General features: G+C 41.1%; 2 protein-coding genes across 3 annotated transcripts in view; one reads left to right on the plus strand and one right to left on the minus strand.

The window, feature by feature from the left end:
- The window catches only part of FRYL (FRY like transcription coactivator), a 178,006-nt gene extending 173,027 nt beyond the window's left edge, over window positions 1-4,979 (minus strand). The window contains exon 1 of the mRNA XM_075500035.1: window positions 4,808-4,979. The gene's annotated coding sequence lies outside the window, so the exon portion shown is untranslated. The remainder of the gene's footprint in view (window positions 1-4,807) is intronic.
- Window positions 4,980-5,276: 297 nt separating this feature from the next.
- OCIAD1 (OCIA domain containing 1) lies at window positions 5,277-27,644 on the plus strand. Of its 2 annotated transcripts, XM_075500044.1 has the most exons (9): window positions 5,277-5,534; window positions 5,953-6,091; window positions 11,712-11,796; window positions 15,574-15,627; window positions 16,128-16,175; window positions 20,455-20,584; window positions 22,768-22,976; window positions 24,360-24,509; window positions 27,207-27,644. In XM_075500044.1, exons 2-9 carry the CDS (start codon window positions 5,972-5,974, stop codon window positions 27,242-27,244), a joined length of 834 nt encoding a protein of 277 aa, XP_075356159.1. In that variant the 5' UTR covers window positions 5,277-5,534; window positions 5,953-5,971; the 3' UTR covers window positions 27,245-27,644. The 2 variants fall into 2 exon arrangements, with proteins under 2 accessions (XP_075356159.1, XP_075356158.1); XM_075500043.1 differs by lacking the exons at window positions 5,277-5,534; window positions 5,953-6,091 and adding an exon at window positions 10,772-10,907.
- The last annotated feature ends 118 nt before the right edge of the window (window positions 27,645-27,762 follow it).

A 27,762-nucleotide genomic window follows, 5' to 3' on the forward strand; every position in this document is an offset into this window, starting at 1 on the left:
TACAAGTCTGGTCAATGCGTGCTAAGAAGACAAATACATATATGAAAGAAGGCAACGATGGGATTTTAGGATGATCAGGTGAACAGGAAACATCTCACCCAAACGACAGAGAGTCTGGTTTACCTGGTTCAGCAAAATTATACTATTACTCTCTAGAAATACATTGAAGATAAGTGAAATAAACATCACAAAGGAAGAACTGCTATTTAAGCTGAAAAATAATGTTGGCAACTGCCACTGACATAAACTGCTATTAACACACAACCTGAAAATTGCAAATACTCCCAAGTATCAGTTATTTAATTCTGAAGCAGTCTTCCCATAGTTAGATGACAAAACATATAAAGCTTGTTTTGTTTTTATCATCATCATCATCTGGTGTAACTTCAGTTAAAAACCAAAGAAGAAAAGAGGAGAGAAAAAGGTCCAAGCCAGGAGTCTTCTCCCATTTTCTGGAAAACAGGGAAAAAGAAGAAAATAGGTCACCACACTAACTCCAAAGTGACCAACAGCACCACTAAAGTGTGCCTGTCAATAGTCCCAAGTCTCCTGCTACAGACTCTGCTGAAAAGCCAGCTATTTTGGACTAACCCAGCCCCAGCTCTGAAAAAGTACAGTTCACTTACACTTGTACAGACCACCTGCCAAAGCAGTGGCTGGAATGGTGGAAGAAAGGTACTCCTGTGCGGAGATCTGTGCAAACTCCACACAGATCAGCTTTGTCTATCGTCACTAACTGCAAAAAACAATTCACGTTGCTCACATTGACAAGGGTAAGAATAACCATGTAAAGAACAAACTGTTAAAACCCCAAAGCTTACAGTAACAGCTTCTGGGCACCAGGCCATTGTATCGGACCAAATATTTAGACATTTCAGAGAACCTCAAACTCAACTTTAGAGTTCATTTTTTTAAAAAATATTTGTTCCTCTTCCATTTTTGTGTGCAAACATAAGTCACTAGGAAAAACTAGGGATAAACACAAAAATCCCTCAAAACTGAAGCCACGTCAAGAGCAGACACTGTTGTTCAACTAGCTCGAGGGGATTTATTCCTTTCTGGTATCTTCCAGTGATGGTATTGGACACTTACTATCTGAGACTGTATTCTGTCATTCTTCCTCGGAGGTGTTTATGTCAGAGGGAATTAGAGATTATAATAGATTTGGGGGAGGGGAGGGAAGGAAGGTCAACAGAAGCCTTAGAAGAAATAGAGCTATATGGCAGTACACAGATACTTAGAGAATTACCTGTCAAACACTGAGGATAAGTGAGCTAAATACTAGAAAGAAGAACTGCTATTTTAATCAATTAAAAAAAGGCAGAAGCAATCTTAGCTGAGTCAGTCTGGCTAACATCTATTACTGGAGTTCACTGGAATTTGGAATGAGACCGGACAAGAATAATGCTGAATCCCAAAACCTTCTAACATTGCAAAACTTCTCCTCCAACCCATAGTCATTCCTGGGAGGATTATTACAGATACAAAAGTCATAAAGGTTCAAAGTTGTTTGGGTGTGAGCGTGCAGAAGCAGTACAAAGTGGTAAACCACAGCTAGGCCGTGCACTAGGCTAGCTGCCCTCCTGCTGATGGATAAGCTACATTGCATTTCCTACCAGTAAGGCAATGCAGGCCAATAACTACAGTTACAGGGTCACAAACCCTGAACTATTATCCTGACTTTTCTCACAATAACTTACATAACTCATGTATGCGTATAGCACCTTCCTCTCACATTATTATTTGCACAACACCTATGGTTTCCCTTAAGCTATGGCTTAAATATAGACAAAAATTGCTAAAAGCTCACGGTTCTCTAAGCCAGAGGGAACATATTATATGCCCATGTTCTGTATTATGCGAGTCCACTGAAGTGTAAAGTTTGCCTACATGCCTCTTAAGGAACTCAGACAAAAAAAAAAAAAAAAAAATTGTTATTTAGGCCTTTGTGCAATAATGAAGTACCCATCACTAGACAAGATGACCAAGATAAAAATCCCTGAAATACACAACTACATACAAAATAGGCAACTCCTGATGTGCAAGACACTGTTTTCCAAGTTGTTTTCCTTGATGCATAGCCACTGGGAGGGGGGGTAATTATAATCTGCTTAAATTCTTAGAAATAGTACATACAGACAGTGTGTTCTCAATTGTATTGGCAAAAACTTTCAGCATACCAATTAATTTTACCCCTCAAAATTAAAAAGACAAACAGTGAAAAAACCATGCAAAAACCGCTGTTGAGGCCTAGCAGGATGACACTGGAAAGTGCTAATACAGTAACATGAAGAACGGAACAGTTCTACTTTTTGCCTTACAGCCCTACAACCCTCCACCTTCCCTCCTCACAGGCACTATGCTAGCACATGAGAACCAGCTATCACCGCGCTTTGGTTCACCTAGGCCAGCGAAACAGAATTAGCTCAGTATTTCAACTTTACCTTAACTAACCCAACAGAAGAATTAAACAACTTTTCTTCTGAAATGAAGTTCAGCAACAGTTTTCTACAACATCCCAAAGCAACATACCGCTGCTCTGCTCCAAGGAAACCACTTCCAGAGAGACGTCGTCAGCACAGGCTTTAACCAAATCTATTTTGGAATATAAATAAGGAGCCATTCACAGCAGCAATTCGCCCAGGGAAGTCAGTTGTCTACTGACAACAACAGCCATCAAGTACCACTAAATAAGGGCCTCTACAAACCACAGATAAAGGAAGCTTTGGACAGAGAGAATGTCGCTCTCATCTTTAAACGCTTGACTTATTAAACCTGCAACACAATTTTTACTGAGGGGTTTGTTTCCTTCCTGTGACAGTGTCACACGATAAGAATCGGTGTGTGGTTTCCCAGCACTTACTTACTCAACAATCTTCCACAGATATTCTGAAGTATTCGGGACATATCCTCAGCACGACAGTAACAACACAAAAGCAAAGCGACTGAAACCACCTACTGAGGAAACAACACATTGAGGAAATACTTCCTAAGTAACTACAGTTAATTTCACTCTTTGCTAAACCCACCATCAGCAGATGATCTTCTTTATCACAGTATTCTATATACTCCATATTGCTTGTTCCTGCCCACATGAGTGTCTCTTCACCTACTACCTCAATAACTTATAAACATCTTTCTCTTTCTGGTCTGCATTTACACGAAGGTGGCTTACCCTCTATGTCTTTCTCACCACATGAAGTCTGAGCTTGGGAGATGTGCAGCACACATAAGAGTAAAGAAGAACTTGCTTTCTGCTTTAGTATATCTCTTTCCCAAGGCACATTTCAGATTTGTAATTCTGAAGGAAGCCCAGGTTACACTCTTGCTACCTCATCTCCAGACTGTCTTACTATTCCTCAAAACTGTACTCGCAAACTGCTTTTGCAACTCGTTCGGTGTGAGTGAACACCAAAATATTTTGGGTTTGGTTTTTTTGTTTTTGTGGTTTGGGGGGGGGGGGGGGGGGTGTTTGGTTTTTTTTTTATGTTTTCCCTCTGATTCCTTAGGACATTTTACCTGGAGCTATCCTGATTGCCCGACTAGTGATTTCTGGTTAAGACCCAAATTGAATTGTTCGCTGAGCAGCCGGGTGTCATTACAGTCAACAAAAATGATCACATAACCAAAATACTGGAAGTATATATACAGAAGTGGAGGAGGGAAAACTAGTTAAGCCTCTACAATACTTATAGCCACATCAGTAACGTCTATGCGAGACTATAAAAACGCATCTTTAAGGTCCTAACAGCACCTTAAAGTGACTCCTCCAGCGAAGCGCTACACACCACGCGAAGGGCGCACACACGCCTATCTTACTTTGACGCTCGGGATTTTAAAGTAAGTTTCATTTAAAGGCGAGCAGCGTGGCCAGCTGCGCGGAGGGCGGCAGAGGCAGACGGGAGCGTCGTGCCCGCCTGCACCGCCCTTTCCACCCGAAGCCGGTACACGCGTCTCTCCGCCGGAGCTCCGCCGCGCCCGCGCAGCCCCCGGGCACCCCCCGGCGGCGGCAGCGGCGGCGGGGCGGGGCCGGGAACAAAGCCCGGCTCCGTGCCACCCTCCCCGCTCCGTCCCGCCATTCCCGGGCGGCCTGGCGCACGCCCGACCCCGCCATCCCCCGCGGGGGTGGCTGCCTCGGCAGCCGCCGAGCGCCACAGGCCGACGGCTGCCCGGCCCCGCTGCCGCGGGGGACGACCGGAGCCAGTCGGACGGGTGCGGGCGTGGGGCGGGAGGCGCCCGGCGGCGGCCGCTGCTTTCCGCTCGGCCCGCGGGGGCTGCGCGAGCGCCGCGCCCACCCCGGGGGCTTCGGGGGGCCGCCGACCGAGCCGGGAGGGGAAGGCCGGGCACGCACCCCGCCGCCGGCCGCGCTGCACGGGCGGGGCCGGGGAGAAAGGGACGGAAGAGGGAGAGCGGGAGGAGACAGGGCGCGGGCCGCGGAGGGGGCCGGGGGAGACCCCGTCTCCCCACAGTACGAGGACCGGAGCCCCGGCCCGGTGGGGAGGCGGCCGGGAGGCGCCAAGCGCACGCCAGCACCGCCGACCCCTCCCCGCCCCGCGTCTCCCCCCGGCGGCGGGCAGGGCCGCCCGGCGGCACGCCGCCCTCCCCTCTCCGCCCCGCCGTAAACAAAGCGGCGCGAGCCGGGGCCGGGCCAGCGGGGGGGAGGGAGGCCGCGCGCGGCGCAACACCCCCCATCCCCACCCCCCCCCCCCCCCCCGTTCCCCGCGCACTCCGCTTCCGTCGGAGCGGGCGGCCCCCTCCTCCCCCCCACCTCAGCCACGACCGGGTCCCAGCCGCGCCGCCGCCTCACCTATCCCGCCGGTGGAAGCGCTGCCTCTCGCCACAGCCCCGGGCGCCGCCGCTTCAGCGCGGCTACGGTCCCCTTCAGAGCGACTCTGGTGGGAGCCGATGAGCAACTCGCGCCGCCAGCATCCCCCGCCGGCTTTATCCCGACGCCGCCTCTCCCCTCCGGTAACTCGACGGCCCGGCTCGTCCCTCCCGCCCCTCCCGCCTCCCCATTGGCACGCGCCGCTCCACCAGGAACCGACGCTCACTGGGGCACGCGTGCAGCACTCACGCGGGACCGCCCCCCCGCCCCCTCCCCGTTGGCTCCCTAGCGTCCAGCCCGCCCTCCCGGCCCCGCCCCCGCGGCCGCCTGACGCCTCGGCCAATCACAAGGCCGCGAGGGGGGAGCCGAGCCTCCGATTGGCGGCGCCCGCCAGCTTCCTGCGGCTGCCATAGGCCGAGGCGGCAGCCCGTTCGGCGTCCCGGCCCGCCCCTCCGTGGGAGCGCTCCGAAGCGCCGTCCCCCCGCGAGCCTCCCCGGCGGGTGAGGGACCGCAGGCGAAGTCCCGCCCGGGCAGCCCGACGCAGCTCCGCGCGGGGCGGCGGTGGGCTCCCCTGGCGGGAGGGCGGCCTCAGATGCCGGCGGGGCAGGTACTGCCGCCTGCGGCCCAAGGACGCCTCCGCGCCACCCGTGAGAGCAGGACCGCTCGCCGTCGTGAAAAAAAAAAAATGAACGAGGCCGGTATCGCCAAGGTAGCCGGGAACAAAATGGCCTTCCGGGCATGCAGCAGCGCGGCTGGGAAACACGCCGAGAGGAGGCCCCGAGCGACGGGCAGCGCCGTGCCCGCCGCGGCGAGGGCACACCTCGCAGCCTGCCTTGCGCCCGCAGGAAACGGTGGGAAAATAACGCCCGTCCCCCCGGCGGGCCAGGGCACATACTTGTGTCTCGGCCAGCTGCACAAAGGCGTAGGTACCGCCTTTTCGCCAGAAATTGCTCGCGTTGTTCCACCCACGCGAACGGCTGGGCTTCCCCCGCAGACGCAGCCGGGCTTCGACAAGGGGTGCGGGGCAGGAGGCCGCGGGGAAGCTGCACCACCCCTGCGCAGCAGATAAAACACGGCGGTCGCTTTCGCCATTAGAACTTAACTTTGATTTCACATACTTCCTGCAGCCACCGATGTGGAAGGTCCATGGTAATGCAGGCGACACAGACGGAAAGGCAAGGTGATGAGGTAATTCACAATAACAACATCCTCAGAAAATTCATCTTGATACTGGGACTAGCCAGGACTTCAGCCATACAACAACAGGTCTGGTGGCTGAGTGTAACAATGTATTTCTAAACAATGCAAAGATTTGGGAGCCGATGGTCGTAAAAGCAGAAACAGTACCAACATTAACATTTTAAGCGGTTAGAAAGTAACTATATTTTCTGTTGAAGTGCCTCAAAACTTCCAGGCTTAAAAAGAAAAAAAAAAAAGGAAAAAAATACATGTCAAGCACGATAAAATAACACCAGATCTGCAAAACAGCATTAGAAAGAATCCTGAAGTCACCATTTTTCCACTGTCAAATACAAGCCTGTCTTGCAATTACTGTACTATAGTAAGCACATCCAACAAAAACAGAACTGAGTAAAAAGTATGCTTTTTACAAACAACAAATGCACCAGCACAACAATTGCCAATCTCTGTTAAGAGAAGCTCCAAGTTCTATTACATGCTTTGTATGATTCTGTTTTATTTGGAGTAAAAGGTCCCTTCATGCCCAACTACTCATGTCCATGTGCTGCACGCCCTTCAGACAGATAACGTACATCAACTTGCAGAAACCAGTAGGAACAAGAAAGCAGGAGAGGAAAAAAAATAATTATATACTGGTAGCTGAGAAGAATATTTCAGGTTAACTCTTTCCTGTAGATTTAAGAATTTTGTGAATGGAATATTTTTTAATTCTATTTTAACAATTGTACCACAGTCTAAATGTTGGGTAATAGAACACCTAACAAGAAAAACAGGATTCATTGCTACTAGTGTTGTGCATAATTTCAGACAACTGGTTGAAGCAAAGCCTGTCACAGGCTGCTTCTGATTTTGAAGTTATCCCAAGTTAGGAGCTCAGCCTGATCTTCCCAATAAATGCATATACATCCATGTAATTGAAACAAGAGCAGCTGAACCTCACCGCCAATGAAAATCAGACCATTGGTATTTAACCCTGAGCACCTGAAATTTACAGGATGCACAATCATACCACTTTCAGAACCCAGATTCTCCTGGCTGTTCCCTGCCTGCTTTACAAAATAACCCTACGGATTAGTTACCACATAAAGTACTTTTCAAAGTACGTTACAGTACTGGTTATTATTAGTAGTAATTATTATCAATGTGAGTAACGTCCTTACTAATTGAGGCTTTGAGTATCAGCTCCACAAAAGACACCCACTCCTGGTTCTTGCTGATGTGCCATAATGCTTCAGGCAAATAACTGATTCTTTGTTTGCCACCAGTTGTAGCAGTTACAACAATGCTCTTCTTTGGTATGAAGCGCTGTTATTTCTTCATTAGGGAGAGAGTGATTTTTCCAAATACAGTCCTGTTAACTCTTGGCAGCCACTGAAGAATCAGAAGCTCTCAGCTGTTGTGTTTTCCTTGATTGTCCAGGGCACCAAGCAAAAAACAGCAACAACAAAACCAAGAAAAATCACCATTCCAGCTACATACTCGAGCACATAAACCTCCAGTACTTGTTTTGGCGACTTTCCTTACCAGATCAGCGTATACTCCAACTCTTCCACACATCTACATGGTTCAGTTATGTCTTATGCAATATTGTAAAACTAAACTTATTTGTTAAGCCAACTCTTTATTTTGCAGTGGATCTGTACAAAGCCTGTCACTAACTGTTGAACAAGGGGATGAAGAAGAATTTATCCAAAAGATAAACTTTTAAACCACTTGACAGTCTACACACAATTTACCCTATTAATTCTTGAGCTCCAGCTTCAAGAGTTCTGAATATTCATCAGTAACTTTGTTTTGCAAAGTACTGCAATTAGAAACCATCTGATTTTCACACCTACCACCTTCTTGTTACATAAGTAATCAGTTCATTTAAAATGAACCTTATTGTTCTAAAGTTTTCCTTTTTCCTTCTTTGAGGCATCTCCTCCAAAAGAAATAATTTCAAATTTCTGAAGGTTAAATATCAAGTTTCAGTATTACAGTATTTTGAATCTCAAATATATTCCTCACTCTTGGATGATACTAAGTAATAAAAGATAAAAAGTTTAGAGTCATAGATAAGTAAGTTGTAGTACATCTAAAAAGCATTTTTTGACTCCTGAAGCAGTGTAAAAATGCATAACTTTATGCTATTCCTCCTTACAAATAATCTATCACTTTGTAAATTGTACATGTTCAAAAACACACACACACAAAACAGCAATTAGAAAACAGTTGCTGAAACATCAAACTGTCATTGTGCATGTCATCAAAACAAACAGCTCAAAACTCCCTGAAAAAGAATGTTACCTTGTCATCTCTAAAGGACTACTCTAGTGCATAGATTTTAAAACAAAAATACCATATTGGATAATGGCACCTGTCAAAGGAGAAGGTAAGGAATAGAAAGGCATTAAAAAGCTAGCCTTAAGCCTTGCCCAAGGACAAGATTTTATGTAAAGCATCAGAAGGACTTGACCATACCATCACTGATTTTAAACTCAAGTTCTCAATAGTTGCAAGAAAGATGGCAGGAATATAAAGGAAGTGGTAGAAGTAGACCAGATGTCAAAAAGAGTGTCCTTATTAAGATTCCTTTCTATGGGTGAACTTTAAAAAAGGCTTGAGGACAGAGAACAAAGTGCCAAGGATGTGGATATGCTGTACCATCTATGCTGAATATGGCCCTGCAACTGCAGTTCTAAGCCAAAAAATGGATGTATGTAACCAGGTAAAACTTTTAAGTACCTTTACATAGCTCACGAGCAGACTGTATTAGGTAAGATTTTTGAAAGGATGGTAAACTCACCAGCTTGTTGCATGTTTTTAATTCTTTTTTCCTGTTGGAAGTCTAAGGGACTTGGGGATAGTGAAGTGAGGAAACTGAATGGATAACTTAATTTTACAATAGAGAGGCAAAACAACAGGTCAGAGTCATTTTCTTCAATGAAGGAGACTGATAACCATTTCCTCCCCATTGAAACTCCATGTTTAGAGAAGGTACAGTCCATAAACACGTCCTACCCTACAAAAATGCAGTGTTTTAACAAACCATTGTACTCTGCCTAGAATATGCTGAGAGACAAGTGGGAAGAAGCAAGAAATAAATTGCCTTAAGTGTGCTATAGTCCCATAAATAAAACTATTGTGAGCCAATGAAGCCAAAGTCTTCTGCTTTCCAATTAATAATGTGCATAATTGATGTCCCTGTATTGGAGAGTGCTTCATTAGGGCGGGCCCAGGTGATCAGCAGAGATGAAAGTTGGAAGTAATCTATGTTTTCAGGCAAACCCATCTCATGGAAATTAGGAACTTCTTTACTATGTGATGAAAGCTATGAACTAAGAACCCCACAATACATAGTTTCTGGTTCTATTCTCCCAGCTTATTTCAAGAACCCAATACTCAGAGAAAACGCCACAGTTTTCTTGGTGCAGCCAGCCACTCTATGCAGCCAAACCTATTACTTTACATACACTCCTTAGTCCATTTGTCCTAGGTCCTTCACATGCTCATAGTGTTCATTTTATAGTTGCATTCTCTACTAATTTCAGGCGTTTCACATACACATTCCCGACTAATTTCAGACACCTTCAATCTCTAAAACCTTCCCTCTCCTATCTTCAGGCATGGCCTTTTTTTGTACAGCCATCAGACAGCAATTTAAGCCTCTTCACTTGAATTCCAGGGTGAAGAGACAATGGCTTGCTCCAGGAAAGGCTGAAAGGGAGTGGTGCATTCCAGGCAAGTAGAGGCAAATCAGAATATGGTGAATTCAAGCCATGGTACTGAATGTTTACAAGAAAACGCCACAGCATACATTGCACTATCAGAAACATCTTATTTTTTCCTCAGCTTCTGGTTTCTGATAAACTGTAAGCATCTACTAATGCTACCATTTCAACAGCATTAGCTAGAGACAAGCACACAGACTCCTTCTGATCTCCCACTTCAATAGAATCCTAACCGCCAAACCTCTACCACTTTCAAGTTCAGACAGTTGCCTGCCAGGTCCTTGCTTGGCCCTAGTTCAAATAAACTCTTTTTTAGGTAACAGGCATCCTTTCCTTTTTGTCAATTCTGGCCACGTTCTTTAGCAAGCAGTTAACATGCCTATTGGCAACATACCTAATGCTCAAGCTAGGCATGGACAGATAAAAGCTTTTTGTTACTATTTATCAAAACCAGCAAGTCAGTTACAAAGCCAAGAAGTACCAACGCTGGGCAAAACAAAACCAACCACTTAAGGATTACCTTTAAAGGGATTCACCACTCTGAAGCAGTGCCTCCTCTCAAGTGTATTAGAGGGTGGTATTCTTTAAGCAGGCAGGAAACAAGATAAAGCACAGGAAGGAAACATTCTCGATTGAAATGAATGCTCTGAGCCTCAGCTGTTAACTGTAAATCCTTTCACCGCCCTCACTCGACTTTCCCAGCGAGGAAACACCACTGCTGAACCCGAATAAACACATGGCCCTTGGCCACAGCCCCGAAATCACCAGCAGCGCCGTTTATGGCAGCGCCGCGGCCCTTGCGGCCTAGCCCGAGGCCCGCCTGCAGGGCCTCTCTGCCGGGTTTCCACACAGAGGAAGGCCATAGAGCGCGGGTTGGGGGTTTAAGGAGCATTCAGGCGCCCAGGCAAGCCCCGAGTGGGAGCCCCAGGGCCTAACGACACTTAACGGGGACGCCCGGCCCCGCCCTGGCGCCCCGGGGCCGTCGCCCCGGGGCGCCAGGGCGGGGCCGGGCGCCCCTAGCGGCTGCCCCTCCGCCACCGCCTCCACGCATGCGCACGGAGCCAACTCGCGTCGACTTCCGGGTCAGCGCTCGTTCGCACTGCTCTCCCCGCCCCGTCATGGAGGCCGGGCAGGGTCCCGGCGGCGGGGAGGTCGGCGATCCGGCCGAGGTACTGTCGTTCGCTCGGCGGCGCTGCCTGTGGGAAACCGCGAGAGCTGTGTGGGAGCCCGGTGGGGCTTGGGGTTGTTTGTGCTGAGGGTGAGGCGGCAGGCTCGGGGCCTGCACACACTCTCCGCGGGCCGGGGAGCGGGGGGACTTCTGTCAGCCTTTTTCCCGCCCCTGCCGCGAGCTCCTTAGCGGCCTGCGGAGGCGCGGGGACGGTGCCCTTGAGGCCTTTCTGGCGGCCCTCGCGGCAGGAGGTGTTCTTCCCGGTACCGGCGGCCTTCTCACATTTGCCCTTCTCCCGGTCGGCGATCTGGCAGGGTGCCTAGTCGCATGCCTTTCGCGACAGGAGAGGGGGTCACGCACCTCTGGGAGAAACTTCTTGCCTGCTGGCAAAACAGCTGGCCAGCTTTCACTAAATATGTTCATGTAAACGGACAACACGCGTTGTGTAATTAAAACCCTGACAAATGTTTAAAAAGGGATTTAATGAGCTGCCAGAATGTATCAGTTTGGAAGGCTGGTTGCAAGGACCAGAGCAGGCTTTTCTGAAGAAAATGGAGTGGACTGATTGGGATTTGAGCGTGCGCAAAATATTTCGTGCTCTCTCATGTGTTTTGTAGAAGCATTGGATTTTTTTAATGATATATTTCATGTGACATTTATAGACAAAAGGCACCTGTTCCTTAAGTATAGCTGTGTGAAAGTACAGGCACTACAAGGTGTGAAAGTTAGACGAAGTTTTTAGTTGAAAAATCCCCCCAAACCTTTCTTTTGCTTATTCTTTTATAATTTATTTCCCTAATGAAAGAGGGAAGTACCTAAGCCTTATGTGCCGACAGAGGAGGAAAGAAGACTCCTCAAGGAATGTGCTGAAGAGAGTGCCCGGTATAGAGGTAAGTTCAGTTTGCTGGTAAACTTCATTTGCTTTTCTTCCACCCTTAGTTTTTGTTGTTATCTGAGGCATTAAGGAAGGAAGGCCCGGGTCAATGTATCACAACCATTCATTAACAAGCTTCACATGGTCTAAAATTGCATCCCAGTAAATGTTGATCCATGTAGGATTTACATTTTTTAAGAGTTTGCAGGACAGGAATTTTGTAAAAGGTGCAAAATATTTTGTAAGGTTTATGCTTTATAACAAGACTTCTTCATATTTTAAATTAATGTGCTTATTAAAAGTCTGAAAATAGATATAACTAATGGAGTCTCTCATTTATTTATGTATCTGATTTTTTTTGTTCATTTCTACATTTTCGTTTTCAATTTTCTTATCTTTAGAATGCAAGAATAAAATAGTTTAGCTTAGAACTATTGCTTTTTGTCTTTCTGGAGAGTTGCGGAGAGAACAATGTATGAGTTGTCGCTCAGCTCAGTTTTTGGAGAAAATTTCCATGTCTGTGCACGGCCAGATGTTTGGGCTTTTTTGCCTGTAAATAAAAGCTAAGGTTCTCAAGCATGATTCTGCAGTCAGTAATGATTTGTGTACTACAGCTAGTATACAGGAATAATAAACTCGTGTTGTTTTCACAGAATACTTTGTGCCTCATCTTAATTTATTTGAAATATCAAGGTTATGTTGTGTTTTTTTTTTTCCACAAAACATTGAGAATTGATGGCATTACTTCTTAATGTTGTTTCTGTAATCCAAAGGTTCAAGACACACCTGTTTTTTATTTATCTGGTCAAGAGGTTCGACCAAGTCTTCTGATGTGATTGTCACCCACTGTTTTATCACACACTAGTAGATTACTCCTGATGCTGATAGGTGGCTTAGCAGAAACCAGGACAGATAAAGAATTTAGCAGCTGATTTGCTAAATTTAGCACACTGGGGCTCTGATTTCTCCTGGCAGCCAGTACTTTTGAGGGGCATTGTGATTTTTGAATTAACGATTCAAAGTTCTGCTTTATCTTTCTCCATTGCTTTGGCATTCTTACACTTTCATTCAAATACCTGGATACCTTCAGCCTTTTTATTAAAATCTAGCTGTTTTACTTATATTTTTATAAGTGAAAAGAGTTGGGTTCATTAGTAGTAAGATGATGATTGGTTATGGCTTATTGATAGTATCTCTTCTGGAAGACAAGAGGGGAGGGAGTTGTTTGTTCTTCTTGAGGTGTTCTGCTGTGAGTTCTTGATTGGCAACGTAACTTACTGCCCTGTTCGTCTTTATACAGAGACTTGAGGAAACAACATGAAGGTATTGTTGAGAAGCCCCAAATTCGTTTCTTCAGTAATTTCACTTTAGGGAGCTACAACAGTAATTGAGAGATCTTTTTTTAGAGGTTGTGTACTGTGCTGTTATCTCACTGGGAGAGTCTAAGGTCTGTCGCTGTTTTCTAGGTCTCCTGTCTTTGTTTCATTGTTCTGCGTTACATGTACCTAAGTGGTTTTATTTGCTATATTAAACACATATTATTCGAACGCACCTTTGCAAGAAGTATGGACTGCCTGTGTGACTGCCCTGGCATCCTCACTTCTTACTGTATCAGTTCCTGTTATTCACAAATATTACTATAAATTTGTGTACTTCCAGTTTTTTTATTAAAATACCAAGCTGTAGCAAATTTTTACCAGTTCTTACAAACCCTCTCTGTTTTGCAGTAGTTTCTCTTGACAGCTTCTATTTCAGAAAGGCTTGCTAGTCATTTCATAATTCAGTTCAATATGTGCTTTACTGGTGTTACTAATTTTTAATCACATAATCATATAATATAAGTTCTAATACTGTAAAAATTCACATTACAATCTACACTTTTATCCTTTGCACTTTTAATTTCACTAACAAAATCAAACCAGGTTGATATGACTTTTCCCCCATAAAACCATTTTGCCTAGGGTACATTACATTCCCATCCTTAATTATGTGCTGTTGATATATCAGCCTTCCATTATTTTTCCTAGGATTTATTCTGTTCCTGAAGCAGAAATAGTACTTTTTGCCCATAGCAGTGAAAAGCATTGATATTTTCTGATTTATTAAGCTGCTTTTGTGGTTTTTTTCTACACTTGAATAATTATTCATATTAATTTTTATGTATGAACCCAATTTTCATTTACTTATTACTCCTTTAATTTCTAGTTACCGTTTCAGGTCATTTATATGCTCACATACTAGCAGCTGTTTCCACTAAACTGCATAACCTGTCTTTGATGTCCAGAATATTTGTGTTGGGCCTATAAATCATTTCAAACTTCTGAGGGTTAGACTGAAGTCCTCTGTAATAAGTTCTGTTGGATTTTTTTTTTAAACACCACCCCCACCCCCCTTGTTTTTTTTTCTTCTCTTACAATTTAGCTTCAAATCTGCACTGCCATTCTATATCTCAGAAAATCTAGAAATAAATTTTGAAAAATCTAGGTCTAGAATCTCTAAAAGCATCAGGGTTTTAATCTCTAATAGATTGGAAGATTTTATTCTCTATTTTGAGGTGTTACTGTAATCTTGCTTGTGAACCAACGAGCCAATACTTTTTCTTAAAAGTGACATCCAGTCGTACTTACGCTAAAATGCTGGTTGGACTCCTAACCTAGTTTAGACCCATCAGAATTTGTGAAGGAATAAACTGTTAGTTTGCAAAATATATTTTAATACTGTGCTGTCCAAATTCTAAAAAATATAATTTATCTTCAAATATGGACTTAATTAGCAGATTGTGTGCATCAAAACACTATAAATATCTAGTGCTGTTGCAAAAATTTCTCCCCTAGGTAAAGTTAAAGTTATTGAGCCTTTTTGTAAGATCTACATTTTCAGACTTGCTTAGAATGTAATTTCATTATGACACATCTAAATCTTTAATGTAATTAACTTTAGTCTTCTCTTGAGTTCGTTATTTCAGTGTCACTGTATCTTGTGTAGGTATGGTGGTCTTCACAAACAATTTCAAAGTTAATCTTCACAATACCATAATTATCATTTCTTGAAATAAGCACTCCTTTTGTTTCTTGCCATCTTCAAATGCTTCCTGCCACCTGAACTTTTTCAGTGTGATAAAAATCGACATGAAGTGTTAAGCTGATTGTGATAGGCAGTAATGCTGTTCCATGTTTGTCATCTTCTCTGCATTCCTCACCCTACCCCTGAGTTGTATAGTTTGATCTGTAAGCTACAGAAAAAGCTGCACTGTTCTTTAATTTGCTGGTGAATAAAACAGGGTACCTAATTTTAATCAATGTAGTTTATATCTCTGAAGGAGTTAGACTTTTTCCAAAGTTCTTATATTAAAAAAAAAAAATCAAGACTTTTGGTTATCAAAAATTGTTAGAGGCACTGGCCTCTTAACTTGCCTTCTGTCCTGAAGAGCTGTGCATGCTTCTCTGCTTTAAAGTTCTGCATCTTGATGCTGTAGCAGTTGTAGCTGGACCTGGAATCTTGTCCTTGGAGCTTTATCCCATCTGGCATTGGCTTTTGTATCTTAGGAAGCATGAAGTCTAATGAAGGCAGGATGACTCATTAACCAGTACTGCATAATTTGTAGTAGGTCTTAAAAACTGGAATTGAGACTGCTTCATAATTTATATACAGTTTGTTAATTATATATATACACCTATATTCTTATACAAATGAGCTTAGCAAGGCCTAGAAACTCTCATTTTATTGCATGTTTTGTTAAATGTGGTTGAAAATATGAAATCATATTTTAAGCAACTTTTCTTCTTCTTCACAGCTTTTCCTTTGGCTGCAGTGGGCATGCTTACTACTAGTTTCTTAATTAAGAAAGGTAAAGTGTAAACATACTTTGGGTTAATTTGGATTTGCTCAGATGAAATATATTTCTGCTATTAATAAAGTTACTGTAATAATATAATGTCTAATCTACTTGTAATTAAAAGAAGTTCAGACTCTTCAGCTACATGACTTGCAGTTCCTAAAACTAAAGAAGGAACAAAACTTTAAAATCAAATTCATATTCATTTTATGTTGTTTGGCAAATGCAGTATCTCAGTGATTATGAAACAATATATTCTATAGTGTGTAGTAACACTTTTTAAAATTTAATTTTATTAATTAGGAATTAAAGAGGTAATTCTTAGATCTTTATAATTTTATGGGGAATTCAGATGTTAGGTTTTCTTGAATTTTCTTCCACGTTAAGTGTAAAAGAGTAACCTGCTACCTACAAATATAACTACAAACTAACCCACAAACATAACTGCAGTTGATGTTTTTCAGCTTAATTCTTAATAACTTATTGCTAATAACTTTGGTCCTCATTTTCAGGTGTTCTAAGAGATAGCTCAAGATTTGGCTCTTTCATGAAAGTTGCATGTAAGTAAAAGCTACGTATAAATTCAGCTTGTATTCGTGCCTTAGGTTCTGGAGTCTCTTACGCAGATGTAATTTCCATGAGACTAGCTGGCTGATTTACTGTGACTCCACTCTATAGAATTATAGAATCATAGAATATCTCAAGTTAGAAGGGACCCATAAGGATCATTGAGTCCAACTCCCTGCTCCTTGCAGGACTACCTAAAACTAAACCATATGACTAAGAGCATCGTCCAGATACTCCTTGAACTCTGACAGGCTTGGTGCCATGACCACTTCCCTGGGGAGCCTGTTCCAGTGACCAACCACCCTCTCAGTGAAGAACCTTTTCCTAATGCCCAGTCTGAACTTCCCCTGACACAGCTTCATTCCATTTCCTTGTGTCCTATCACTGGTCACCAGAGAGAGGAGATCAGCACTCCCCTTGAGGAAGTGCTGATCTTGAGGAAGATGTAGACTGTGATGAGGTCACCTCTCAGCCTTCTCTTCTCCAGGCTGAACAAGCCAAGTGACCTCAGCTGCCCCTCTTGCCCCTGAGAGTCTTGCCCTTGAGACCTTTCACCATCTTGGTTGCCCTCCTCTGGATACACTCTAATAGTTTGATGTCCTTCTTGTATTGAGGCACCCAAACCTGCACACAGTACTCGAGGTGGGGCCGCACCAGTGCAGTGTAGAGCAGGACAGTCACCTCCCTTGACTGGCTAGCTACGGTGCGCTTGATGCACCCCAGCGCATGGTTGGCCCTCGTGGCTACTGGGGCACACTGACTCATATTCAACTTGCCATCAACCCAAACCCCCACATCTCTTTCTGTGGGCCTGCTCTCCAGCTTCTCGTACCCCAGTTTGTATCTATAACCAGGATTACTCCATCTCAGGTGGAGAGTCCCGGCACTTATAGAATCATAGAATGAATGCTTACTTTGGTACAGCTGTGCCTGAAGATAGGAGTAAATGATCTCATATATCCAATGAGTAAGGTTCACCTTGCTGCAGTTAATTCTATCAGTCAGCAACGTTTTGGGTATGTTTCTTAACTACAACATCTCGTACTGCAAGAACCTGTTCAATGTCAAGAGGTAGTGCATTTCATTTATTCACCATCTTTGAATTTGTGCAGCAGGTTTTGTCTATAGGCTTTCCATAAAATTTGTACAATGTGAAATATGCTTGACAAGTGTAACGTAAGAATTTAAGATAAAAACATTGTAAATAGATACTGTACAAGCTTACTTTAAATTACTTTGCCAGAGTACACCCACCCCTCCCTTCCTAATTTGAAGGTCTTTATTCATGCATCTCACTTGTCCCATTCAGGCTATTTTAGTGCCTTTTTTCCTGGACATTATGTAGGTACAATTGTAGGAAAACAGCAATTTCATGTGAATGATTTTGGATTAAGTATAATAAAAAATAAATTAATAAATTAACCTTTTCAATGTAATACATGACAGTAAAACAGGAAGTTGCCATCTTGCCAATCTGCCTAGATACAGCCAGTTACTCTTAGAGTTTACTTCAGTGGGAAGAGGGTAAAATCCATGATTTGTGGTGAAGGAAGTGTTGTTTAAGCAGATAAATGAATGTGAGAGACTGGGGCTGCCATTTGTTTATGCTAAATTCTACTTGCTTTCTTTGAACACCAAACAATGTTACAATGCAAACGTTCCCAATAAATAATAGAATTACTGTTTCCCTGATATCTCCTACACATTTCTAGTTAAGGGCTACATTCCTCCTCTTTAATGGAACTAAGTTTTGAAATCAAGGGAAAAAATAAGGAGCAACTGGACCAGACCGACTATTCTTGATGTTAAGGTCATAAGCCAAAATACTTCTGGCTTCTCCTTTTCGATGTACACTGGTAGGCATACGGACTTTCATTTCATACTAAAAGAATTTTCCATAAAGTGTGTGGTTTGGTTGTTTTTCAGTAGGTAACTTTGTGTGATTTATGTGCATTTTAAATACGGGGATTTAGGGACATAGTTGGATGTAAAAGGCCTGAGTTAAGCAGTTTTCGTTTCATCCTCATATTGTTTAGGTCAGATGCCCCTACTGTCTACAGGATCTTCCTGAAAACTATTGCCAGGGACATAGTTTACAGGTCCAAATTATGTCTCATAATTTAACTGCACATTCCTCCTGCAGTGAAATCTGATTAAAGGAAGCAGTGGGGTTGTGTTTTGGTTTGGTTTTTTTCCTCCATGAGTTCTGAAAGAAGAGCATATGCAATTCCAGGCACCACTGCTAGCTCGTAGCTAGCTGATGTTATACAACAGTAAGGCAGTTCAAGATAATTCTTCCTTTTCTGGTGTCACTGATCTGAGCATACTGCTTCTGCATCTGTTGATTACAGTAGTCTGTCTTTGATAAAGGTGTGTGTCACTTGTGGTTGTTAGATTCTTTTTCTGAAGAGTATCTATACCTGATTACAGTTATTGGTCTTTTATATCTAACTAACATAGTTGAGTCAGGTTTTTTTAGTCTCCATCTTGCATCTTTCCCTGCTTTGCCCCTCTTGGTTTTATCTGGAAGCTGAGAGGTGTTTCGTTTTCTAGATAGGAATTTTCAGATTCCAGGATGTTCTTCTGCCTATAGGAATTACTCATAACTTTTCTCAGTAGTCTTCTAGGCAGTCTGACAATTTAATGGAACTTCTAGTTGGTCATGACTGATACATTACATTGACAGCATCCCCTTCAACATAGCATAGAGTTCTTGGTCCTCTATCCATCTTCGGCAAAGAAGGGTAAGAGCTATATGTCCTACTTCATGTTAGCCTCTAGTAGGACCTGGCCTCTTATCTATCTCTGATCAGCTTCTGTAAGGTCTTGTCAGAGTGAATACAGAAGAAGCAGAGAGCAACAACATCTAATTTACTGTGCTAACTGGAAATGTGGATCATCTGGCTGTTAGTTCTGTAATAGAGAAACCAAATATTCTAGCCAATAATTACTTTGGGTGAAACATCTTCCAGAGATGCTTCCACTTTTCTTGACTGGAAGGCCTCAAGGAAAGGAGACTTTCTCTTTGTAATTTACGCCAAAGGTTAATTGCCTTTGCTGCTTAGCTTTATTTTGCTAAATATTTAGTTTGAATTCTTGTTGGGTTGTTTTTCCTTTTAGGGGCTTGTAATTTTTCCCTTTGCACATATTTATAGCATTTGAGGTGTCTTCCAATTTTTTTGAGCTCCTAAACAGATAAACCTTTACATTTCTCATTTGTAAACTTCACTCATAGTTGTGGCTGTTCTTCTCTTTTTCCCTTGGAAAAGGATTTTTAACCTCCTTTTGAAAATACAGACATTAGAACAGGAATCACAATTGCAGTACCACTACAGCAAGGTAGGGTAAAATCCCCTTTTATATTTATTCCCAGGCGATGTAATCTACAGTGTGAGGACCTCAGAGGATTAATGTTATTGGTAATTAACTCTTTCCTGAGTTAAAGATGATTGAGAGTCTTTAGTCTTGCTATTTAGAAAATACTCGTTGCATATGAAAGAAGGATCTAGTCCTTTTCTCCTACAAAGTCAACAACAAAACTTCTATTAATTGCCATTGAATCCTTCATGCTCCTTCATACTCTGACCCACTCATAAAACGTGAACGAGCCAGTTGATGGAAATCATCAGTTTTAAGCCCAGAAAGAACTATCGTGATGGTTTATTCTTATGTCCTGTCTAGCAGATGAGACTATCTCATACACTAAATTGAAAGCATTTGCCTAGAGATTGCGAGGCTTCAGCTAATTCAGTTGTTTGCCCTCTGGCAACCACATCATAGAATCCTCTTCAGAAGATCCTGAGCCTAATCCTAAATTTATTTAGACTCCTCTTCATACTAGTGAAAGCCTTTTCAAGATCTGACTGTTCTGATGGATTGAATTAGCAGAATTTACTGCCTTTGTTTATTCCTGACTGTTTTATAATCTTTGATAGTTAATTGTTATTTCTGGATCTTGGGAAAAACTGATTGCAATTATTTTCCTTTTTTTTGTCACCTTTCATTCATCAAGTCCTAGCTGAAATCATCTGATGCTTATGCCATGTCTAAATCATTGCTTTATGTCTCTGTTCCGCTGTTGCATTTGTTTTTAGTACCCTTTGTCTGCAAAAGAAGCAGAGAGAGATGATTACTGCATGGTTTTGGTTCAGATCTAAACTGTTTTTTTCTTTTATTCAAGATACTGTATAATTTATTTGAAATTATTATTTTAAAACGATGTTGAATGTTATGATACAGCATATAAAACCATCTTTTTTTCTTTTAAAAAAGTTGCTGGAATGTGTGGATACCTGGCTGGAAAGATATCCTACTTGCCAATCTGTAGCGAGAAATTTAAGAAACTGAAGGATTCCCCAATAGGAGATGTTCTACGACAAGCTCAGAGACATAGTTCACATAAGTAAGAATTTAATTCTCTTTTAAATTTAAAACTTATTATTGAACAGGACATTTTAAACACTAACAGATCAAGCCTACATTTGCAGCTTTCAAAGACCTTCAGAGCTGCACCTTCCCTCTTTCTGTTACCCCAAATCTACCACTTTCAGGAAGCTGTATCTGTTATCAGTTGGCCACCTATAAAACACACATTTTGAGCTCTTTACATACAACCGATCACTTTGAGGAGTAGAAAAAGAAACATTTTACTTAGCAAAATGTATTCCTTGTAAATTAAGGTGGCATTTTCCCATGGAATTTACTTACAGTAGCGTGACAGCAGAAGTTGCCTCCTTAGTTTAGAAGTAAACTAAGTTAACTGAAATAAAATAGTGTTACGTTCTGAAAGTTTTTCCCATAGTTTAGTTTGATTGAAGTAGGAAGAGGGTGGAAATGATTTCAGTGTTTATCAAAGGAAAGAGCTCAGTAAACAATATCAGTGCAGGAAGAAGCATGGTGGTCAAACTTACTGCTGTTTGTTTAAATCCTTTACATCTGTAACAGCATTATGCTGCACATATGAGAAACTCATCAAGTTCTTAAAACTATTTCCTGTTTTGTTCCAAAATGTTTTCTACCTCAAGTGGTCTTTAATTGCAAACTACTTTCGGAATATCTCACTTAAACCCTTGATTCAAAACTGGGAGACTAGTGTTTGGAGTGAGTCCTGCTATGTATGTGCTAAGATTTGTTAAATGTTTATAAAGGACTTGATTAAATTCTTAATTACTTTATAAATTCAGATTTATAACAGTTTTGTCAGCAAGATTTACCTTTATTCTGAAATGTCTACATTTTTATGGCATCAAACATAATTTTAGGAGTTACCACTTTATATGTTTACTGTATAAACTGAGCTGAATTGGAGCTGGACTTGTCCTTCACCCTCCTCCAGTTTCTATTAAGAAACTGTCATGATCACTAACTGTGTTTCCTCTAGGTGAGAACCTGTTTAAATGCCATCATCTGCTGCACCAATAAGTCCCTTCAACCTTTAATGACCCATTCTTTTGTATCTGTAAAATTTTATTTCCTAAGTGATAAATTCCTTTTTTTTTTTTTCTTGGTTGAATGATTAATTTAAATTCATTCAGATTGCATTATTGTCCATACATGCTACTCTTTTAAGCCAGCAACAGAAATCATTACATTTTCATGGTCATTGTACATCTACTAATGAATGTATTTTGGTAATTCTGAATTGCAGTTAAAAATAGGTAGGGAGCTAGAGGATTAGATAGTTCTTCAAACCTGTGTTTGCATATACTTTAAAAATATAATTGAGGCAATAAAATGGCTTAGCTCTGTATGTTTATTGTGAGAATAAACCAAAGACTAGTTGCAAATGTTTTTCATACGAAACTAAAAGTACAGCTAAGCAGAAATTTAAAGTAAAAAATGAATAAATATTCTAGAGACATTCTAGTGGCACCAAGTGGCGGCATTCTTGATAGAGACATGTTGTGTGGTGGTTTGCAGGGTCATTCCCAGTATGTAGCAAATGCTTTAGAATATCATGCATCGGTTTCCAGAATATTCTTTATATGATCTTACCTTTCTCTCTCAAGAGAAAATTCGTTAATGTTTCTGCTGAATTCATCAACTCAATAAACCTTTATAATTTAATTTCCCCGAGGTAGCTCTTTATTCTCCTTTTCTGCTATTCGGTACTGATCAATTACAGCAGCTTCTAATGATGAAGGGTTTTAAATTGCAAATTCTTCCTAAAAGGCTTTTAAAAATAACTATAGTTCATGCTACCACTAGTTACATGGGCACACCCTGTACTATTTGTGTCTGATGTGTTTTTTCTGTCTGAAGACTCCCTGGGGGAAGGGATTGTCATTTTTGTCTTGTAAAGTGCGAAATACTTTGTCTCTTTTGTGTTCTGTTCTGGAGATTTTCAGGTATGAGATAAGTTTCTGGGAGGAAGGGAAGAGTGTTGGGGAAGGGACTATTAGATCTTTGCAATGTAAAGAAAAACAAAAAAACACCCCAAACTTTTTTAAGACGATAATTCATGTTGGAAACGAAACCATTTAAAATAAAGGAGTATTTTCTTTAACTGCACATATTGTTACTCTAATAGTTCCATTTTTAACTTTAGTATTTCTGTATTTAATATTTAATTGTATTCTTTTCCAGCCGTTCCAGTCGGAAATCTGAATTTTCAGACATGCCTTCTCAGTCATTTACTGAATCTTCTTCTCCAAGAGCTGAATTCCCACTTTCTTCTAGCTATTCAGATGATTATAGTTCAACAGATAGAGCCCTCTCAAGTTATGAACCTGTTCCATTCAGTGCTTCCCTGAACGAATCTTCACCTACAGGAATTACTGATTACACTGCTCAAGGTGTGTTTTGTCTTAATATTTAGCAGTTTTTAGCACAATGACTCTTGCCTTTCTCTTAGATACTTTTCTTACTAAACTATGTATTTTCATCCCATGCAAACATACATGGTACAATATAGTGATTTTGAAAGAAACAGCTTGAAGTTCCCAGAATTGTTTTTACACAGAAGGTAAATATATGTGTTATTTTGTATTCTAACTTAAACTAAATTCAGGGTTTTCTCATGTTTTGTAGCTCTAATTGCAAGTAAAGATTGTAGATTAACTTAAAAGGTTTAATCTGTTGTGAAACTAAATCTGAAAAAAACCTCGGCCTGACTTGAAATTTTTTTTTTGTTCCCCCCCCCCCCCTTTTTTTTTTTAAGGTGAATATGCCGTCCTTTCACTGCCCTAAATAAACCCTAGTCTCTGCTAGCCTTTCTGAGGTGATTTCATTTTCACCAGTGGTGGTGATGTACCTGTACACGACTATAATTCAGTGACATTGAACTGTTTTTTATAATGTGACAAACATTTACATCTTCTGAGAACTGACTGCATATTTTGTTCTGTCCAGCAACAGCTGATTTTCTCACGGAGAACTAAAATGGTTTTCAAGTAGTGTTCTGTGCAGCTGTTCCCCTCCTTCCAGTATGAACTCTGGCCTCAGCTATTGCAGGGGAAACACACGATTCTGAATGCAGGTCCCTGGTACACAAAGAAGGAAGTTACTGTCAAATGTGGAGTTTCGTACTCTGAATTAGTTTGGATTTTTAAACTCCTTTATGGAAAAGGTTTTTATTTCACAAAAAAGCCCTCTCATGGCCTCAGTTTTAGTTATATAAAAGTTACCAGATGTAAATGTGTCAAGAAAATTGTAATTACACTTCATCACAAATATCAATAGTTGGTAGAACCTTAATTATAGAACCAAGATTCTCCATTATAAATGTAGATAAAATGTTTATCAGGTGACATAAGATGGATGTAGTCCTAATTCTGTGAAAGCAGAATTAAAAGCCTGAATGCAAACCCTTGAGCTTCACTTAGATTTCTCTTCAGAAATCATAAATATATGAAATGGATGATTATCATAAATTTTACATAAAATGACCAGAACTATTTTATCCAGCAACAACACATGGTTGTTAGGATTTCCATTGGGTAAAATGAAGAAAAGGAGTTAGCTGCCAATCTTCCAAAGCAGCTTGACAAAATGAAAAGGATAAAAAGAATGGATTAATTAAAGACCACATACATTCTCAGTTGCATTTAGAATTGCAGCTGTCATGCTCCTTTTCATTTGGGATTGAGCTGTAATTAACTGCCATTCTAGAACAGGTTGTAGCCAAGTTTTGGTGTGTGACACCATTTCTAGTATTTTGGTGTTTGTTTTGTTTTCAGATCCTCCTCCAGTTCCAGAAGAAAGTCGTAAAAAAAAAGGCATCACATATGAGGAATTAAGGAATAAACACAGAGAGACATACGAGGTAATGCTACCACCAAAGACAGAAACTCCAAGCAAGTTTTCACAGGAAAAAACAGTTAAGGAAGGTAATATAGTGATTTACAGAAATATGTAGTAAATTAAAATATTGGCAGTAATGTTAAAAATGGCTTAATTCTGCTTACCCTTTAAGCAATTTATTTGTACAGTATCTGCAGGTATCTCATATGTGATGTGGTCTGTAGTTTCATATTTCAAATTAATTTTTTCTTTAGAAATATTGATCTTCCAATAGCAAATTATAATTCCTCTTCTCCAGCCATATTGCTTGGTGCCAGACTGAAAATCTCATAACTTTTGTTTTATTGAATATACAAGCAACCTCTTTCAACAAAGAATTCTCTGAGCTCAGAGCTATACTTGAAGACTTTTAGCTATGAAGGAGGTGTATGTTTTAGATAGCATTGTTCTCTCAAAATAGAGCACATAGTTGATGGTTTTGAAGGGGGGGTATTTATTTTTATTAATTGTTTCATGTGGAATTAGAGGATTTCTATGGAGGCATTGTTTGTAGAAGTTCATTTTCTACATTAAAACTCAAAGGAAGGAAACAGTATTTGGCAGCAATATTGAGATTTGTTTTCACAGTGAAAAACAAAACTTTACACAGCAAAATAAGAATGCAATGTCCTGAAGAATAAGATGCCATTCAGTCAACTTTTTGACTCAGTCAATTTTTTGAAGAGGAGACACAGAAGCAATTCATAATTGCTTGCTCTAGAACTTTCTTATTTAGTGTAACATCTGTGAAAATGATGTTAGCAAGAGGAATGTTTTACCATTTAACACACTTCTGGACTAGTCAGCTTGAATTGTTTGGGTTTGTATGCAGTATCCAGTCTTGTCAATCATGTTGCAACAAGATTTGTAGGAATAGCTAACATCTCCTGTCAGGCATAACAAGTGGTAGTAAGTCTAGAAAAATATATTAATGCAGAAAGTTCTGAAGCAGCAATAGTAAGCTTTGGAACAGTGTTGCTCAAGAGTGTCAGCCTGTTTCATGCTTGTGAATTACTTTCTCCAGATCGTCTGTCTTTGGACAGATTGACATGGTCTTGAAATAAAAAATTCCATCAGCTGACACTTCATTATTTACACAGGGTTTCTTTTTCAAGGTATTTCTCCACAAATAGAAAGCCTAGACATGTCACTTGAAAACCATACACAGAAATCTTAAGCAGCATTCTGCAAACCTCGCCATATTCTGTGGCAAATCTTGTGGCTGTGAAATGAGAATATGCGTTCATTATTTTATTTTTAGTTATTTGAGGTCTATAAAAGGCCTCTATAAAATGTTTATGAAATATTGCATTTTGTCTGTTATGTTTCTGTGTTCCGTTTGATGGTTGTAGTCAGGCTTTGAGAATAGAACTACACTGAGCAGTGCACGAGATTTGTAAAGAAACTTTTAGAGTGTCTCTTTGTATTTTTAGGGGAAAAAGAGTAAGGAGGGAATATAAAAGTTCAGAAATGTTTTACAAGTGGAAGCACATTTAAGTCTACAGTTCAGGGATTCTACTGATGTTGTGGGCTAAGATCTGATTTAGCTTCTTGTGTCACACTGGACATGTTACTTGCTGTATGCCTATTCGTATGTCCAGAGTCATTACCCCTTTGTTCCTCCTCTTATCTCTGTGTCATAGGAACCAGACTAGCAAATAGGAGACAGTGGTTTCTGCCCTCTGTTGCAAGGACATAAGGGAAAACAAACCATGTTTAAACCAGTCTTAAGCAGTCCCTAACTTCCATCTGCTGGTGCCTTCTCCGTTCATTGTAGCCGTACAAATATGTGCATCTGCATAGTGATCTGGACTGGACAATTTCCCAGGGAATGAGCGCAGCTTGCTCAGATGCCATGGTTAATGGAAATGGAAATCAAATTGTACTTTGAGAGAGCTTCTCATTGTGCCTCACTGCAATATCAATCAGCTTAAAAGAGATTTGTCAGTGCATTATGCTAAGTTTGCTAACATCTCACTGAAACACGGACCCTACTGCAGATAGGTATTAATAAACAGTGGGCTTAGTAATTAACCTGCAAGTAGATTTCCAAAGGGGTGCCTGACTCGTGTCAGCATTCCTACTGGATTGTGGCGGTCCATCCTTTAGCTTGTTGGTGATGGCAGTCAGCTGCAGACTGCTTTGCAGCTCACTTTCAAGAGAGCATCTTTTCACTTTCTGGTCATTGTTCAGTTACACACGACATACTTCTGAATAAATCCGTTAAGACCAGTACTCTGTTTTTTTTACTCTCTGACTCACTCCTATACTAAAGGAAGCTGCCAAATAATAATGGCTGAGTAGTTTCCTAGTAGGGATTACTGATTTTTGTTTGTTTGTCTTCAAACGTGTTTTTAACTAGCCGGAATCCATCCAATTGTGCATGTAACTAGATTATGTAGCCACATTATTTATTGTAACATTCCTTGCCTGTTTCCTCCAATTGTCTTTGTTTCATCCACATGTTACATTTGGTTCAAAGTAATTACAAATTCTGTAGAGCAGGAATTAGCCCAGTAGGCCTCTTGACTGAATATTAATTCATTAAAGAATAATGATTAACAAACTCTTCTCCCCATTTATTTAAAAGTAGCTTTAATTAGGTGTCCGTTGTGCTGTGACTGACACTCTGAACTCACCACTTTAAATGATAATGCATTTCATCGTACTTTTTGGCACTGTATAAGATAAACTTTTGCAGTTAAATTAAGTCATATGTGACTACTTTTTCTTCTTTTCTTTAGTTAAAGTAAATAAATATGGAGATACCTGGGACGAGTAAGAGCTGAATGAAGAACTGAAGAAAATTATCTCCTGTCAGCTAACTTGAACTTCATCTAGATTAGTCACGGTATCGGCACCTTTGGTGTGTTCTGCCAGGCACAGCTATTAATAAATGAGGAGAAAATCCTGACTTGCCAGAAGATCAAAAAAAAAAAGTATTCAGGCTTAATTTTTTTTAATTTTGCATAAATGGCAAGCGAGGCTATTGTGAGGTGTCATGACTACAAACCATTTGTGCTATTGTTTAAGAATGAAAAGGGTAACTGGCAATACCTAATACAAATGTATAGCAAAAGGTAAAAATATATGTAAATAAATGCAATCACATGTATTGGGAAGGGAAAAATATCAGAATCTTCTAAAATTGTTGAGACTTGCATTAAAAGTTACCTGTAGAACTAACCTTTCACTTTGTTTTGTCTGAAAGGGATATGCTGGAAACCTCAAATTGTTGTCATGCTTGCTTAGTAACGTTTGGAATAACACTGTGAACTATTCAGGGAAAAAGGGCTGAGG

Source organism: Mycteria americana, chromosome 4 (assembly GCF_035582795.1).
Source record: "Mycteria americana isolate JAX WOST 10 ecotype Jacksonville Zoo and Gardens chromosome 4, USCA_MyAme_1.0, whole genome shotgun sequence".
Taxonomy (NCBI): Eukaryota; Metazoa; Chordata; class Aves; order Ciconiiformes; family Ciconiidae; genus Mycteria; species Mycteria americana.

Excerpts from the sequence above, each read along its gene's own strand:
- OCIAD1 (XM_075500044.1), top strand. The coding sequence starts at position 5,972 with ATGGTAATGCAGGCGACACAGACGGAAAGGCAAGGTGATGAGGTAATT. Across the intron at positions 15,628-16,127 it reads TAGTTTCTTAATTAAGAAAG|GTGTTCTAAGAGATAGCTCA; the intron begins GTAAAGTGTAAA and ends CCTCATTTTCAG. Across the intron at positions 22,977-24,359 it reads TACTGATTACACTGCTCAAG|ATCCTCCTCCAGTTCCAGAA; the intron begins GTGTGTTTTGTC and ends TTTTGTTTTCAG.